General features: G+C 33.7%; 3 protein-coding genes across 8 annotated transcripts in view; 1 reads left to right on the top strand and 2 right to left on the bottom strand.

The window, feature by feature from the left end:
• The window catches only part of LOC109538274 (activating signal cointegrator 1 complex subunit 2), a 7374-nt gene extending 4236 nt beyond the window's left edge, over window positions 1–3138 (bottom strand). Inside the window, exons 1-3 of one of the 2 annotated variants that reach the window (XM_019905439.2) lie at window positions 3055–3138; window positions 2342–2422; window positions 1886–2287 (exon numbers count right to left, since the gene is read on the bottom strand). In XM_019905439.2, the coding sequence (XP_019760998.1) occupies window positions 1886–2287; window positions 2342–2389 (450 nt within the window). In that variant the 5' untranslated portion in view covers window positions 2390–2422; window positions 3055–3138. Of the gene's footprint in view, window positions 1–1885; window positions 2288–2341; window positions 2423–2487; window positions 2697–3054 lie in introns of those variants that run through there. The other variant, XM_019905438.2, reaches the window with a different exon arrangement.
• Window positions 2761–7729, top strand: LOC109538272 (protein HID1). Its single transcript, XM_019905437.2, has 16 exons — window positions 2761–2919; window positions 3107–3320; window positions 3371–3525; window positions 3581–3634; window positions 3708–3907; window positions 4527–4740; window positions 4796–4993; window positions 5050–5140; window positions 5248–5478; window positions 5539–5744; window positions 5799–5969; window positions 6040–6201; window positions 6286–6363; window positions 6455–6615; window positions 6681–6839; window positions 7164–7729. Exons 1-16 carry the CDS (start codon window positions 2854–2856, stop codon window positions 7225–7227), a joined length of 2424 nt encoding a protein of 807 aa, XP_019760996.1. The 5' UTR covers window positions 2761–2853; the 3' UTR covers window positions 7228–7729.
• On the bottom strand, window positions 7237–15889 carry LOC109538275 (tRNA (uracil-5-)-methyltransferase homolog A). 5 transcript variants are annotated; one of them, XM_048663885.1, is made up of 10 exons: window positions 15640–15889; window positions 12507–13220; window positions 12281–12451; window positions 10375–10530; window positions 10145–10308; window positions 9938–10094; window positions 9625–9872; window positions 9330–9561; window positions 8326–8518; window positions 7237–8065 (listed from the first exon to the last, which is right to left on the bottom strand). In XM_048663885.1, the coding sequence occupies exons 2-10, from the start codon at window positions 12690–12692 to the stop codon at window positions 7812–7814; spliced, it is 1761 nt and encodes a 586-aa protein (XP_048519842.1). In that variant the 5' UTR covers window positions 12693–13220; window positions 15640–15889; the 3' UTR covers window positions 7237–7811. The 5 variants fall into 5 exon arrangements, with proteins under 5 accessions (XP_048519842.1, XP_048519840.1, XP_048519843.1 ...); XM_048663883.1 differs by having other exon boundaries at window positions 12507–12705; XM_048663886.1 differs by lacking the exon at window positions 15640–15889 and adding an exon at window positions 15164–15460 and having other exon boundaries at window positions 12507–12705.
• Window positions 15890–15990: the final 101 nt, after the last annotated feature.

The raw sequence follows: 15990 nt of genomic DNA, 5'->3' as shown, positions 1-15990 counted from the left end.
CTCCTGGTGCTGATAAAGGATCCCGTTTGTCCTTGGCCGATCTCAAAGTCTGTTGGATTGTTCGAGTTGGTTTAAAAACTGTTTTGACTTTGTGTCTCCAATATCCTGCCGATCCTGTCCGTGACTCCATGTATCTACGGGAGGCAAGCCCAACTCTTACGCTCATCATGCGCATCTGTTTTCTCCGGACGATCTCCACTGTTTCTTGGTCGAATTGCTCTATTGACCTCGTTCTTGTTGTATCCATTCCAACCAAAGGCCCTTTCTAGGTGTTTCAATTCTCTTTCTAACTCAGCAGGTTCGCAAATTCTTCTGGCTCTTTCGGTGAAGGTTTTAATGACTCCTCTCTTTTGACTGGGATGATGGTTTGATCCACTGTGCAGGTACCGGTCGTATGTGTCGGTTTTCTGTACACCGTGTGGGACAGCCTTCCGTTGGTTTTTCCGGTGGACCAGGGCTTCAAAGCCCAGAAAACATTTCTAAATGTGATTTGACCGGCCGTGAAAGCCTTCATAGCCTGATGTTTTGATATATTTGAAATTTTATGTAAACAATTCCAGTTGCAGCCACTTAAGAACTTACTTTAAAGGAATTTCGAAATAAACAAAATTTTTATAACTATCAATACAAAGTGTTTAAAAAGTAAGTTTCAAAATGACGATGAGAAAATCGCCCTAAATCAATTTTTTCAAATGGAAACCCCCATTTTTTATAATTTTATCTTATTTAGTATTAAAAATAAGAGTACGTTTGTGTAAAGTTGTCTATTCCAAAATTGTTTAGTTTTCGAAATATTGTCAATTTAATGTTTTAATATTGCTGTTTCCTTCATCTCATTTTAAATCCTGCCATGACGAAAGTGACCATTTTTAATTCAATCAAATGCCAAAAGAATGCTGACAACTGTCAGTTACCTTTGGAAATAATTAATAATCATGCCCGGACGTTTAAATTATACAAACGAAGATTATTTAAACTTCTTTAATAGTTATGAAGAATTCGATAAAGTTATATGAAGAACCGTTTATTATTATAATTGTATTATTAATTATTATTATCTCAAGAACAAAAACCAGTTTTTTTTTCAAATCTTGGGGTCTAATTTTTATGGTTGCACTTATAAATTGAACATGCACTGTTGTTTCGTATTCGAAATTCCTGAAATTTTCTATAATTTGTTTAACAGCACAGCACGAAGGCTGTTTTTTTGTATTATTTAAGCGTTTGGTCATGATTATTAATTTTCAAAGGGTAACTGACAGCTGTCAGCATTCCTTTGGCATTTGATTGTAATAAAAATGGCAACTAAGAGTGACAGAATGTAAAGTAAGATAGGCCGCAAAATAACCTTATAAAAACATTAAAATTTTGAAACTAAACATTTTTGGAATAACCAACCTTACACTTATTTTTAATTCTGAATAAGACAAAATTATCAAAAATGGGGGCTGCCATTCGAAAAAATTGATTTTGGTCGATTTTCTCAACTGTATTTTGAAACTTATTTTTTTAACATTTTGTTAACAGTTTTCAAAATATTGTCAAAATTCCATTAAAGTAAGTCCTAAAGTAAATATATTTAGAATTTGGAGTCGAATTTAAAAATGTAATAATATATAGGGTGTTTCATTTAAAGTAAGCAAGTTGATACTTACTTCCGGTATAACCGGAAGTGTGGCCATCTTGAAAATATTTTAGATCGCTTGACCCCAATGACTTCGACACACTGTTCAAATTTCTGCTAATTATAGTTTGTCAGATATCGATCGCGGCGGTTCCCGGTGGGACACCCTGTATTTACTAAACTTTCTACGGTTTAGTTAATTCGATTATATGATTTGGCGTAAGCCTCAAGTTAACAGTTTTACACAATAATTATACATACCTCACTCTGCTTAAATGTTAACAGTTTCTTGTAGACCAACAAAAACTTGTTAAATACTGTTTTGTACACTTCCATATATTCACCCTCTAGGTAATTCGCTTCGAATGGTAGAACTGGTTTCAAAAGAAAACTTCTTATCGCAGTAGTTGCTGATTCTTCGAACAGGATACAGCACCAGAAATGGTGATAATCACAAGTCAGCAAATAATCAAGCGAATCAATAAATAAAGTATTTTCAGCTAAAAAGGCTGTGTTTTCACCATCCTGCTGCGGTATGCAAACTGGTGCAAATTTGTGGAAAGACAGTTTTAGCAACCATCTCTTGTCCAACGCAGGAATAATTTCTTTTTTTAGTTCGAAGCACGATTGTTCTAGATCTTTTTCCGACCTGTCTTCCCAGTCCTGAAAGTTGACCAATATGTTGTAATGTAGAAGCAATTAAGTAACATAACTTACAAAGCCGGTGGAAAGGTTTCTCTTCAACTCTCGCCAAGAGCGTTCCATATGTATTTCATTTATGGGTAACTTAGAGGGGTTCTGCAAGAATTATTCAATTTAAATAGCAGCTAACGGCATTAAATCACTGAACTCTTGAGTAGTACCTTAAACACATTCTCATTTGGTAAATTATCGGCTATTGTTAGCCGCGCCAAGGAATTGTCAATGCTCATAATACAGATATATTTATATGTAGACTTATTCAAAAAGTTTTTAAATTCGAGTATAAAATCTGGGTGAATTACCAAAACTGCCCTAACCTAAAAAGTAATCGAAGCAACAGGCATAGATCAGTGTTGCCAATACAATAATGTTGTTTTTCTGACCCAGGAGCAGTTTCAGATAAACTCGGAACGTACCTAATAATATTTGTTTTATTTCTGACAGTAAAAATCCCACTCAAATAGTAGTGACGAATGGAAAAGGACGGTGTCAACATCAACAAATAATACTGAATTTAAAGTTAAAAAATGGGTAATGTAGATACAAAATTGAATTTTCGCCGAGCCGTAGTGCAGTTAACTTCGAAGGCAGAGGTACTGCTTCTATCACTGTGTATTTTAAAAAATCATTTACTTTCATACGAAAGCAATTCATTCCAACATATGCACAAGAAGTATCCTGATAATAAGTATGGATTATTTTCGGATATGTGGCAAAGTTTTACTTACATTTGGGCTTCTTATTAATAGTGGTATTTAAGTGATCTTCGTCTCGTTTTAGCCAATTGATCCAAATGATGACACATTCTGGGAACAGTTTTGGTCAGAAAATGTTTCCAACGTCCAAGACATTTTCACTCTTGTTCCTGCAACAGAGATTAGACAGTTACGAGAGGATGCCCCTGAAAATCTGGCCACCTTATGTTATAAAGCTGTTGAGAAACTCGTCAAGGCAGTTGATAACAGCTGCAGAACACATAGGGAACAACAAACAGGTTGTTTCTCCCCCATATTTAAATACCCAATCAATATTGTGTGTTTTAAGTCCTCAACTGCACCAGAATATTGACCAGGATTTTACCGTACATGTTTGAAGACTCAGAATGGAAAGGGTTTTTTTGGTCATCACTGCCAAGCAAAAATGAGGAAGATGAACAGGAAGCAGTGCCTCTGGCACAATCCCTGCTTAATGCAATATGTGTAAATTATTATAAAGAACTAGTTGATGCAATGGCATTATTTCTGAATGTTGTAGGATCTGCTGTTTTGTCCCGATTTCACTGTAGCTGCTGGGCGTAAAACTGGACCAGTAAGTATATCAGAAAGTGCATACAATCAATGTCTATGTGAGAAAATCATTGAAAAAATATTTTTTTGCGCAGGATAAAGCGGAAGATTTATCATTGATAGACAGTTGCGAATATATTTGGGAAGCTGGTGTTGGTTTCGCCCACTCGCCTCCTCGAAATCACATCTATGATTCGAATAGAACGGAATTGCTGAAACTGCTATTGACCTGTTTTAGCGAAACTATGTATCAACCACCCACAGATATTGCGTCAAACCCGAATAAGTGGATAATGTAAGTATGATAATAACTATTTTCGTTCAGGGACGATATCAAATCAATGCGTGTGAGAGAAAATTTTAATAAATACTGTTTATCGGAAGTGTTCATTATCGGTTATTCACTTATCAAGTTAAGTGCATCTGCCCAAAAGTTGTTTTCGGCAGATATGTTTATTAGCATTGTTCAGCTATCTTACACCAATTAAACAGACTCATTTGGACAGTGGGCTAAAGTAGAATTCGAGTTCGAGGAAGTTCGAGTTATAAAACTTTATAATAAAGTAACTTTTTTTGTATTCTTGTACATTGTTTGTAAATGTTTTCTTTTCAAATATTAAAATGCTGTGCCATAGACAATAAATATGCATTATTGAAGGTAACCATAACGCGTTTTCATTCTTCGTCTAAAGAATGAAAAATTCATCTATCACTGCAGTTTCGAACTGAATAATTCTGCATTTTAACTCTATTCGAAAAAGCAGTGAAAGAGTCGGATTGTCTATTTTTTCGTTCTAATATAAAAAGGCGTTATGGTTGCCTTTAATATAATATGTATTTACTTTCTAATGTATATTACTTTTTATATTTGAAAAACATTTTTGTAATTATTCAAAATAGTCGTTTTTCTTCAGGCATTTAACATCTGCTGAAAATCGGCATGCATTACCGATGTTCACTTCTCTTCTAAACACTGTGTGTGCATACGATCCAGTTGGTTTAGGAGTTCCGTACAATCACTTGCTGTTTAATGACTCTTTGGAGCCCTTAGTAGAAGCTGCGCTGCAAATTCTAATTGTAACTTTAGATCATGACACCAGTTCTTCGACTCCTGCCGAATCAGAAGATGTAAAAATCCTACCATGTTTGGTTGGTGTAATTTTGCTAATCCGTTCATTTATAGGCCACAATTCCAGACAATTTGTTTATAAACTATCTCTCGCGGATCCACCGAGATGAAGATTTTCATTTCATTTTATGTGGAGTGACAAGGTTATTGAATAATCCTTTAGTGCAAACGTACCTACCAAATTCTACTAAGAAAGTACATTTTCATCAGGAGCAGTTGGTGTTTTTCTGGAAAATGTGCGATTATAATAAGGTAATAACCGCAGGCTAACGAAGGATCAAGACAATAATGAGTGAATTAAATTTTAGAAATTCCTGTATTTTGTCTTGAAAAGTAGTGATGTATTAGACATTTTGGTACCGATTCTGTATCATCTTAACGACTCTAGAGCGGACCAATGTAAGTACATACCTCAAAAGAACCATATTTATTAATTTCAATTTTTTTATGTAAAAATCATTTTTCCATTAACTAAATCTATTCATAATTTTGCATCGTAATTTCAGCACGAGTTGGTTTAATGCATATTGGTGTGTTTATATTACTGCTCCTCTCGGGAGAACGAAACTTAGGTGTGCGATTGAATAAACCCTACACTGCTACAGTTCCTATGGATATTCCAGTATTTACAGGAACGCACGCCGATCTGCTTGTAATTGTTTTCCATAAAATAATCACCACTGGTCATCAAAGACTGCAACCTCTCTTTGATTGCTTATTAACGATTCTAGTCAATGGTACGCAGCTGGACAGTGTAGTTTAAAGTCAAACTTATTTATTTAGTCGTTTGTTTTCAGTATCTCCTTACTTAAAGACGCTCTCCATGGTGGCGAGCACTAAATTATTGCATCTTTTGGAGGCTTTTAGTACCCCCTGGTTCTTATTCTCGTCGCCACAAAATCACCATTTGGTATTTTTTCTACTGGAAATTTTCAACAATATCATCCAGTACCAGTTTGACGGAAATTCTAACTTAGTTTACACCATTATAAGAAAAAGACAAGTAAGCAGGTTAAACGATTACCAAACTGCATAAAGTGAACATAACATATTGTAGGTATTTCATAGTTTAGCCAACCTACCAAGCGACTATGGAACCATAGCTAAATCAATCAACAGGAAAACCAAATATGCGAAACTGCGTACTTCAATTAGCAGTGAAAATGTGTCGGAAATTGTCATGGAAGGCTCTCGCCCTGCTTTGCCTGCAGAACCAGGAACACTGAACGTAAGTTAAGAATGTTACGCAAACCTATCGAATAAATGAATAATAAATCAGTCTTAATATTTACCTTAAGGCTACTCTGCCAGATACACCCCAGATTGCGCAGATGACTGAACGAGAATCAGCTCATCCAGCCACATCCCCTTCAGAGCAGCCATTGACCAATGGAATGGCAGCTGTAACTTTAAATAGTTGCACTGCTACCGCTGTTTCAATAGGAAACGGTTCTGTTGAGGTATATTCTGATAAAAATGTTATCTAAACGCGTACCTTTTAAATCTAATTTAAAAAATTGCATTTTTTTCTTAATACATCATAGAACAAATCACCCGATGGCAAAAAAACAATGCCAGATATTCCAGATACGCCGACTAATTTTTCCAGATCTGTTAATACGGTGAGTTATTTCAAAATGTGTCTCTTTCTAGGAAATAAGTAACAACTTCGTTTTGATTTATCCAATTAAAAACATACTTTAAACAATTTAGAGAAACAGCTTGAGAGTATCTTCGTCAAATGAGCATCCTAGTGGTCAATGGATTCCTACAGGCGAATGGGTACATTCCTGGAAGAGTAAATTGCCCCTTCAAACCATCATGAGACTTTTACAGGTATTAGTGCCCCAGGTTGAAAAGATCTGCATCGATAAGTACGTTGAATTCGATTCTGGCAATTCGATAAATATTTAATCTATTGCTTTCTTTATATTTCTAGGGGACTAACTGATGAAAGTGAAATTTTAAAATTCCTCCAGCATGGAACTTTAGTAGGTCTGTTGCCGGTGCCCCATCCTATTCTGATTAGAAAATATCAAGCTAATTCTGGTACTACAACTTGGTTCAGGACTTACATGTGGGGTGTCATTTATCTCAGGTAATGTGAGATTTTATTGAGAACTATTTATAGATCTTGAAACAGTTATATAGTTTTATGTTTATCCAAACAATAGTTAATTTAGATATAGATAACATCGAGCATTAGCAAAACGAAAGTTATTTAGACAAAAACAAATTGGGCCAATAACCATAAATGGCAGCGGTAACCTGTCAATATAGGTGATAATACGAATAATTTGTATGTGGATCATAGTATTAACTTTTAGAGCCAATAACCTCTGCAGCGGTAACCTGATAATATAAATAATTTGTATAGGGATCAAAGTATTAACTTTTAACTAGTGTTGTTAATTTTTTTCAGAAACATGGATCCACCAATTTGGTACGACACCGACGTGAAACTCTTTGAAATTCAAAGAGTATAAATATCCCGGTCACATAATATGCTTTAATGCTTTAATAGTAAGACCTATCTTATTTTGCTAGTTTTAAAGTTTTAATGCTAAAATCCTAGTAAATTCCAGAAATATTTATTTATTACACTAGTGCAATTCTTTAAAATTTACTTTGTTTTTTTTTTGTCCAACAAGTATCTATTAAGCAAGATTTAACTAAACAGTACAAATTACTTCGGTAATTAAATACACCAAAAAAAATGTTTCCTGCTTTTACATGAAAGTAACCTCTGCATTTATTTAAATTAATTGCAGTTACTTTATCCAGAAGATGTTATATTACTTAAATTATCCAGTGCAAAACCTTAATATTATAGCGTATTTATTAAATGTGATTACTATTTAATGATTCAGGGTGTTATTGTATGTCTATGATAATTATACAATTCACACACCATCATGTCTCAAGACTGTTATATATCAACAAAACATGTGTAGATTAGTTACCAATCTAATACATAATTTAATTACGTCTCATTTAATTATTTCAAAAATATGGGAACCTTTGTCAACACACATTGTGGAACAAATCTATTGTCTTAACGGCAAGTTAGTTAATCAATAGTAGGCAATTCCTTTTTGACCAAATCCCACCTCTTGAACAATATTGCTAACTCACAATGATTCGTATGAGGAAATAAATCGACTGCTACTGCTTTAACAGGTACAAAACACTCTCCTTGTAAATATTTCGTCTCGCGACGCCCCAAATCTACGAAATTCTTCGATGCCATTTTTGGGTTGCATGAAATGTAGATTAGTCGGTTAATTTTTTTTATTTTTCGAAGCTGCTGAACGGCTTTTTGGTCTGTAATAAAGTAACCATGATAAAATTGTCAATGTTAATGGTCAAACAACATTTACAATGTTAAAATATGCATATTGAGGGAAAACCAAGGAGATATATAAACGTAAAAAAACAAATATTATGTACCGCTTTACAGGCGCTCGAGTTCTACGGCAAATAACACATTCAAATAAGCTTAATATCCTTGTTGTTAATTTGCAGCAACTTTCCATTATAATGCAAATGTTTTTAAAAAGCCAATAATCAGTATATATACTTACGTAATCCGGCTCTAGGGGGATCTACAACGGCAAACACATCTTCAAACTTTGAATTGTAACAAACGGAGCCCAAGATATCTTCAGCTTTCCCCACAAAAAAATCGCTATTTGTAATATTATTAATGATTGTATTTTCTTTGGCATCTACAATTGCTTGCGGAACAATTTCCAAGCCCAATATTTGACCACAATGCTGTAAAATAACCTTTGCTATAAATTCAGTTACAGTTTGTCTCCGCAAGTTGGAACTATATATATGAAGAACTTTTTTCTTATTCTATAACAAAAAAGTTCTGCATGGTCTAAAATCTAAAATGCAATGCAATGCAAATATTAATTTTTTTGCAGGCGTGTATGGCGAAGGTTTATTAAAAAATATGAATTTTGCCATATAGTAAAGAACTTTTATTTTTGACTGTATCGAAATTTTGTTATTCTAAAAAGTTAATCGAACTAAAAACCACATTTAAATATGCAATTTTCAACAAAGCCCATTTTTAACAAGGCAAATTTAACTGTGGGACATCAAATCTAGGATGCTTTGACATACAATAATAAATTATATTAATTAAATCAATTACTAATAAAATCATACATAATTAATTATGTAGAAAATTTGTAAAAAGCAACATTTTTATTATCGCAAATCGGTGTTGCATATTGAAACGTGGTTTTTATTCAAAACGTTTTGATTAACGACAGCCTAATTACAATTTTGTTATATTAAAAGCAAAATACAAAAAACATTTTACATACAGAATGGCTCATTTCTTAAGCGAACTGGGTGCGTTGAATGAAAAGTATTCTTAGTCTCTTGACAAATATTTGCCAGCTTCACCCAGCATTCATTTTCGAGCAAAAATATACTCCGATTTCCTCTAAACCAGCAAATATACTCTAAAGAAACATATGAAATATAACTAGTCTCATAACTAAAAGCCCATGTTCTTAGACTGCAAATTTACATTTTTTGAGTATATCGGATCTCGGAATGTATACCGTACCTTTGCGAAACTAAGCCCAATAGTTCCTGTGCCGCAACAAACATCGATCATAGTAGAGTTTTCGGTCGGTTCAGCCAATTCAATAGCTGACTGATATAAAACTTCAGCCGCTTTCGTATTCACTTGAAAGAAAGCTTCGGGAGATATTCGAAATTTTAAACCCATTATTGTTTCGAAGTTATGCGTTTCGCCCCATAGGAAAGTAGCTGGGATACGGGATTCGCCAGGACCTCTGCAACGAATTTGTTAAATGTTTAATTTAAGTAATATAAAGATGCGCTAGATTTTTAATCACCTTTTGACGATCTCCTCATAGTATAAAGATGTTACTTTAGCATCTTTGCCAGGGCCTTTGGAAAAAAATTCTATCAACTTCTCTTTGAATTCCGCAATTTTCTCGCTGGGTAGTTTTTGAGGATGTATACCCACAATAACCATTAGCTGTTCAGGAGCTGTTCGGACACTGAATTGTTTTAAATGACCAGTTTGAAATTCTGCGTTGAAAACTTCCAAGTCCGAGGAACGAACAAACTCTTCAAAAACCTGCACATTGATTTAAAAAAACATTAACTGGTTTTAAGTAGCGAAATCAATAATTCGTGATTTACCTTTACAGCTAATTTCATAGAGTCAGGTATGTGATCTAAATGTTCCACAGGGCCAATAGCAGTAGTGCCATTTACATATGCGCAAATTCTGAATCCTACTGTGGGTAATTGATTTTCTTGATTAATTCCGATTGTAAATTCACATTTATTGCGATAGCTACAAAAATCAGTATATAAAATTGGCTTTTGGATAAAATACTCTTTTACCCATTTATTTCATTGGAGAATCTAATATCCATTAATTCGCAAGGTAGTCCATTATATTTTTCCTGTTGTTTTTCAATGTAACTCTGAATTTCCAAATTAGCACTAGCAAGATCCTTACCTAAATTGCATAGAATAGATGCAATTTCTTCTTGTTTCAAACTTAACTAAACACATTGAACATTTTAGGTAAATTAAAACTATTTTTATAACAAACAAATTTAATAACCTACCTGTTTTTCATATTCAGTATCAACCAAGGGAATTGTAGACAATTTGATTTGATCATTCACTGGTAAATTATAATTTTTTTGTTTCTTCGACGCATTATTATCGTCAAATTCTTTTTTTCGTTTTTTGACCAATGGATCAGCACTTGGCTTAGCATACTGAAATATTTGAGCTTATGTTTAGTCAATCAATATGCTTTATTTCTATGTATATTATTTAACACTGTACATGGTGTTTTAAAATAAAAACGACAAATCTGTTCTCTTAACTGAGCTTTTGGACAACCTCCATGACGACTTGGAAATGCATAAATTGATTTATTTAGGAACGATAGTTTTTTACTGCATTTATCTGGTATTACTACATTATTAGGTCCTTGTTTAGACTTTTATTAATTAATAATGGATTTTTAATGGTTTAATATACGAAATTTCCGTTTATTGTGAGCAAGGAATCACCCCCCAAAGATTAGCATTTGTCCTGAAGCACGTTGTACTCATATGGCTTTCTGATCAGATAAATATTTAGATAAAATTTAAATATTCTTATTTCTAATTCCATCAATCTTGCCTTTTTTTCTTGTCTTCATTTTTATATAGTTCCACAACTTTTATGGAGAGTTCTTTACACGTTGGCGTAAACAGTGTTCCGAAATGATGCGCAAAAATGTTAAGGGCTGATTTTACATGAAAAAATAATGTCTCGTGTCCATATAGCAGTTTTCCGAAATCTTAAAAACAACGGTGGTATATTTTATGATATAACTGATATGAATTTAGGTTTTCGAATATTTTGGTGGCTATTTCTTCGATTGCTTTGCAATTTGGCGTACTTCCTTCAAATATTAATCAGTATGGATTAACAAAATGTGGACTTGGCCCTTTAATCTCCACGCCAGAAAATTGTCATTGGCGTGAATTAAAAACCTATACCATTTTTGTTGTTTTTTAACCAACTAACAATACACGAAACGAAAAACCTGTAGAAATACACAAAATGGTGAATGTGTTCCACTTCTCAAAATTAAGTAATTTTAGGGAAAACCGTAGGTATAATATGTTACAGTTATCCATTTTCACAAAATTGTGACATTTTAAAAAATAGTGTCTTGAAAACAAATTCTGAACCAACACGAAACTTGTGAACTTTCACTTTTATAAACGCTTCTGGATGGTGGACTGATACAGATACCAGTAAAGACCCAAGAGCTTCTCGACAAGCTCTCCACGGACGAACTGCAATTTTAGGTCATTCCATAGCCAGGAATATCTTTCAAAACCGAAAAATTAGGACCTTTTCAGTTTCCTTCTTAGTTAATTAGACAGATTGTAATCAAGTTGGGCGTAAGTTGCAAAACTATTTAAAACCATCACTTAACATACGACGTGCTTAATGCTCTCTTATTTAAATATATTCAGTGAATAAAAAATACGGCGAATACGTCCCATTCACAAACACTCTATTCTCTGTAGTGTGTGTGGATATTGAGAAGCTGCTTAGGTCGAACGCTAAGAATTTACTTAAAAACATACATTTGAAAACTAGATTTTTTCCAGCAAAAATTATTTTTCAAGTTTTCAAATGAGTGTTTTTTAGCTTATTGCATATCTTTCGACCTAAGAAACTTCTCAATATTTCAGTACATAATAGAGAACGTACATATCCAATAAATTGAATATTTAGAGCCAATTTTGAGCGGATTTTGTATCCTTTCAGGAATTCGACGGTCTTAATCTTTAATTGGCGATACCTGCTCAAAAATAAACCCAAACGCCTATTTATGCAATAGAGGAGCTACATGTATATCTAAGTGAAGGATTCCAGTTTAATCATAATAAAATAACTTTATGTATAATTAGTGATTGAGAAATATAGCGGCCGCTGAAAGTATAAAGTTGTTATACTTACAATAGCGTGAAGCTGCTTTCCTTTCCATTTATATTCCGTTAAAACTTTGATAGCTTTATCCCTATCTTCCTCATTGCGAAAGCACACAAATGCGTAAGAGCTGTTTCGTTTAGGAGTTTTGATTTTGTTTGAATTTAGTTTCAATGTATTATTTAAAAGCTTTCGGAATTCCTGCAAAAAATGTTTTTGAATAAATGTGTTACAGACACTGCTATAATGGACCTACACATATACCATAGTACCTTGGCATGTTCTTTATCTCAATTTTAAAATTTTCCGAAGAAAAGTCCCTGCTTAAATATGCATATGGGTCTTCATCTGCCGGGCTGATCTCTCCGACAGTCTCCTGGGTCATCTCACATTTATCATCCATTTCGATGGGATCACTTTTATTCTCAACTTCGGCACTCATAATCAATGAAGATCAATAAAAAATTTAAATAAATAGATATAATTTATAGATGATCTCGTCTGATGAGGGCAAATAAAAACATATTTTTAGGTTATGCCGGCAATTTATAATTTGAATGTGCATGTGTAGATTATAGAGTGAGATGAGCGCGTGCTAGAATTGTAGTAAGGTGCATAGATGAAGACAAGAGACAAATAATCCCCATTACCTCTTTTTTATACTTTAATTTGCCATTCTAGTAGTAATTGAAAATGTAGACAAAAATGTTAATATGAGGCGGTCTTGTTGATTTAAAAATAAAAATGTTTGTTCTGGCCCTTCAAATTCAATCTCTTGAATTTGAATTTGAGACTCCAGCCTCCCAGATGAACTAGTTGTAATGGTTATTGGCACTGTAAATTATGTTAGAAAACTACGAAATTTCTATTCATCATTCATCATTCAAAGTTAAGTGTGTGCAAGAAGATAATTCACTATCATATACCTTCATTGCAAAGTCCTCAAATCCCCGAAGTGACTTCAAATTGTCTGAAATTTTAAATAAACACTACATGACAAAAAAGATTTCATAGTCTTGACCCAATCAGCGTATTTAGAATGCAAGATGGCTAACCGGTATGCACAGCATAGATGAAGACAACTCTGATGCACAGAACATAGAGAAAGTAAAATAAGTTCCCAGTATAATAAGTTAAGAAAGTAAAATAAGTTAAGAAATAAATTCCCAGCTCTGTACTTTCGGCTTTAAATTGAGCCACAATGGCTTATGTGCAGATTTATCCGATAAGCACCTACGATACGGCTGTCCTAACTCGGGACTAGGAAGTCGACCATTAAAGCTGTCCAATAGACAGTCAATATCGTGAATAAATTCTGCAGTATGGATTGCATCAGCTGCCAAGTTATTACAAGGGTTGCTAATGGTTTGCTCCATACATGCAGCAACCGTATGACTTAAGGTTCTCGCCGCGACAGATATCTTAAGCCGATTTTTGCCTCTTAAATCCAGGTATTCTTTTTTTTAATTAAAATTAACATTTATACAATATTTTAAAAGGGCATTTCTTGTTGATTTCAGTAAATGCGGAGGATCAAAAAGAGTAAAAATTTTGTGGTTGTTGATTTTAAAGTATGGATTTGGTTCATAATTTCTGTTTTGGGTTTCGAGGCATAAATTTGAAATCGATTTGCGATTGGTAGCTCCTTGATCACAAACCGTCGCTAGAACGACAAGACCAGCAGCTTCCAAAGCAATTATAATGTCTTTAATAAGGGATTGTAAAGCCTTGGATTCAACAGTACCTCTAGTAAAAAAAACGCTACCGGATGTTTCCAATTTTTATGAAGCCCATGAACCATAAAAATTAAGGCATGATTTGCAGATTTGTTAACCCGACCTAGGTAGCCAAGATCCACATATCCAATAATCATGTTTCTGGACTTATCGAAAGTTAACTGTTCTGACATTTCATCAAACATTAAAATACAATTTCTGTCAATAGGCTTCATTTTTTGGATCTTTTTCGAATGCTTTGACGTAAATTCGGAATTTATTCCTGTTTCAAAGGGCACATTCGACAACAACCTTGATAATGAGCGCTTAGAGGGAAGAGGTAAACACCTTTTTAAAAAATTATAACATTTTGGACCTTTGTCTTTTTTTGTCCAAGTTCTTTTCTTTTTTCCAGAATTTGTAAATGAGCTATTGAAAAAGGAAGAAACCACAGGGTCGATTTTTGTCTCAATTTGGTTAAAAAGAGGAGTTTTTGAGAGTTCATATGCATTTCTCAAATTTTGTTTTGTGACTTTAACTGTTTTTTTAATCTGCTGATTACCTTTCTTTGATTCAAATTTAAGGAATACTTTTTTTTCTTTCGTGGAGAGAGATTTTTCACCCTAGTCTCATTAACTTGAGATAATATATTATTGTCCCTTAATTTTGAATTTTCAATTTCTAACGATTCGTTCAAATCGTCGAAATTGCGTTTTACACCTCGCGAAAATACCTGATGGATTGCAGAAGTTGATGCTGAGGTGCTAGTTTCAACTGAATTGGTATCGTTAGGGTGGCACATTTCAATATTTTGCAAAATGTTAATTTTTGGTTTCTGGAAGGGCAGAGCACCTTTTGATAAACGTAATTTATATGAATCGGTAAAATGTTTATCCTCAAATAAGTGGCGTCGCACCTCAGTATAATTTAATCCCATTATTTCAAACCATTTCCTGCGACGATTAAAATCTTTATTTGGATCAGGGAATTTGAATAACCGCTTATTTACATAGTTTTCAAAATTACCCTTTTTAAAATAGGCATTTTTGCAGGTTACAGCTATACATTTATATGAAAGAACACGATCAGGAGGACTCATCTTTATGCAGATATAAATTATAGACACACAAGAAAAAAATCAACAAACAATTGTAATATTCACACAAAAAATTCTACTATGTTTCGATGCAATACTCACGTCTCGACAGCAATTATTACTTGTAGGTAATACCGTACAGGTATTAGAAATATGAAAATATTTTAACTCGACCGATCAATCGGAAACGTGGTTAAAATTGATTCTTAGCTGTGATTCTTAGGTTAAAGTAACATAGGAAATCAAGTAACATCCAGCCGCGTTGCTCCGCAAGTTGAAAAAGGACAGAACTGATCTAACCTTCCTTTATTTTATTTTCTCTATGTCATGCACGTTTCAACGCGTTGTAATATCAGCGCAACGTAATATCCAGATATTATACTTGAAATGCTAAGTTGACTTCATCTATGGTTGACTTTGCTAAATGAAATTTACTAAATATTATAATTATAATTAATTAATATTATAATACTAAATACAATTTTCGCACGACAAAAATGCACACTTTTTATAATCAAGTCAAGGCATGATCTGAAGCAATAGATAAATAAGTCTGTGGTATCTTTTCCTCTAGTTACCTATATTTTTTAGCCCAACTTATAGTATGAACAACAAACTATGAAACAATCACAAGATCACTAGCAAAATCGAGTCCGTGTTCTACAAGTAGTAAAATGCAATGCAGCGAAATTCTTGTTATACGGCAACTGCTGGTCATACATAAAGACGTGCTGCTGATTACAGTGATGATTAACGACAGCCACATAGCGAGTTTCATTTTTCTTCCCGCCAACAACGCGCCTCTTGCATTTGTTTACTGAACTAATTTTGTGGTCAAAGCTATCCCATTGAGTTGTCATGGGGGTGCCGGTATGACACCGAATGTCAGAAAGTTTCTAAATTGTAAAGACGCGTTTTTTTGCGAAACT

Source organism: Dendroctonus ponderosae, unplaced genomic scaffold (genome assembly GCF_020466585.1).
Source record: "Dendroctonus ponderosae isolate FM_Combo_2020 unplaced genomic scaffold, Dpon_F_20191213v2 Dpon_F_20191213_2, whole genome shotgun sequence".
In the NCBI taxonomy this organism is placed as follows: domain Eukaryota; kingdom Metazoa; phylum Arthropoda; class Insecta; order Coleoptera; family Curculionidae; genus Dendroctonus; species Dendroctonus ponderosae.
Note: the sequence above shows the minus strand (reverse complement) of the source record. Positions and strands in the feature narration are given on the sequence as shown.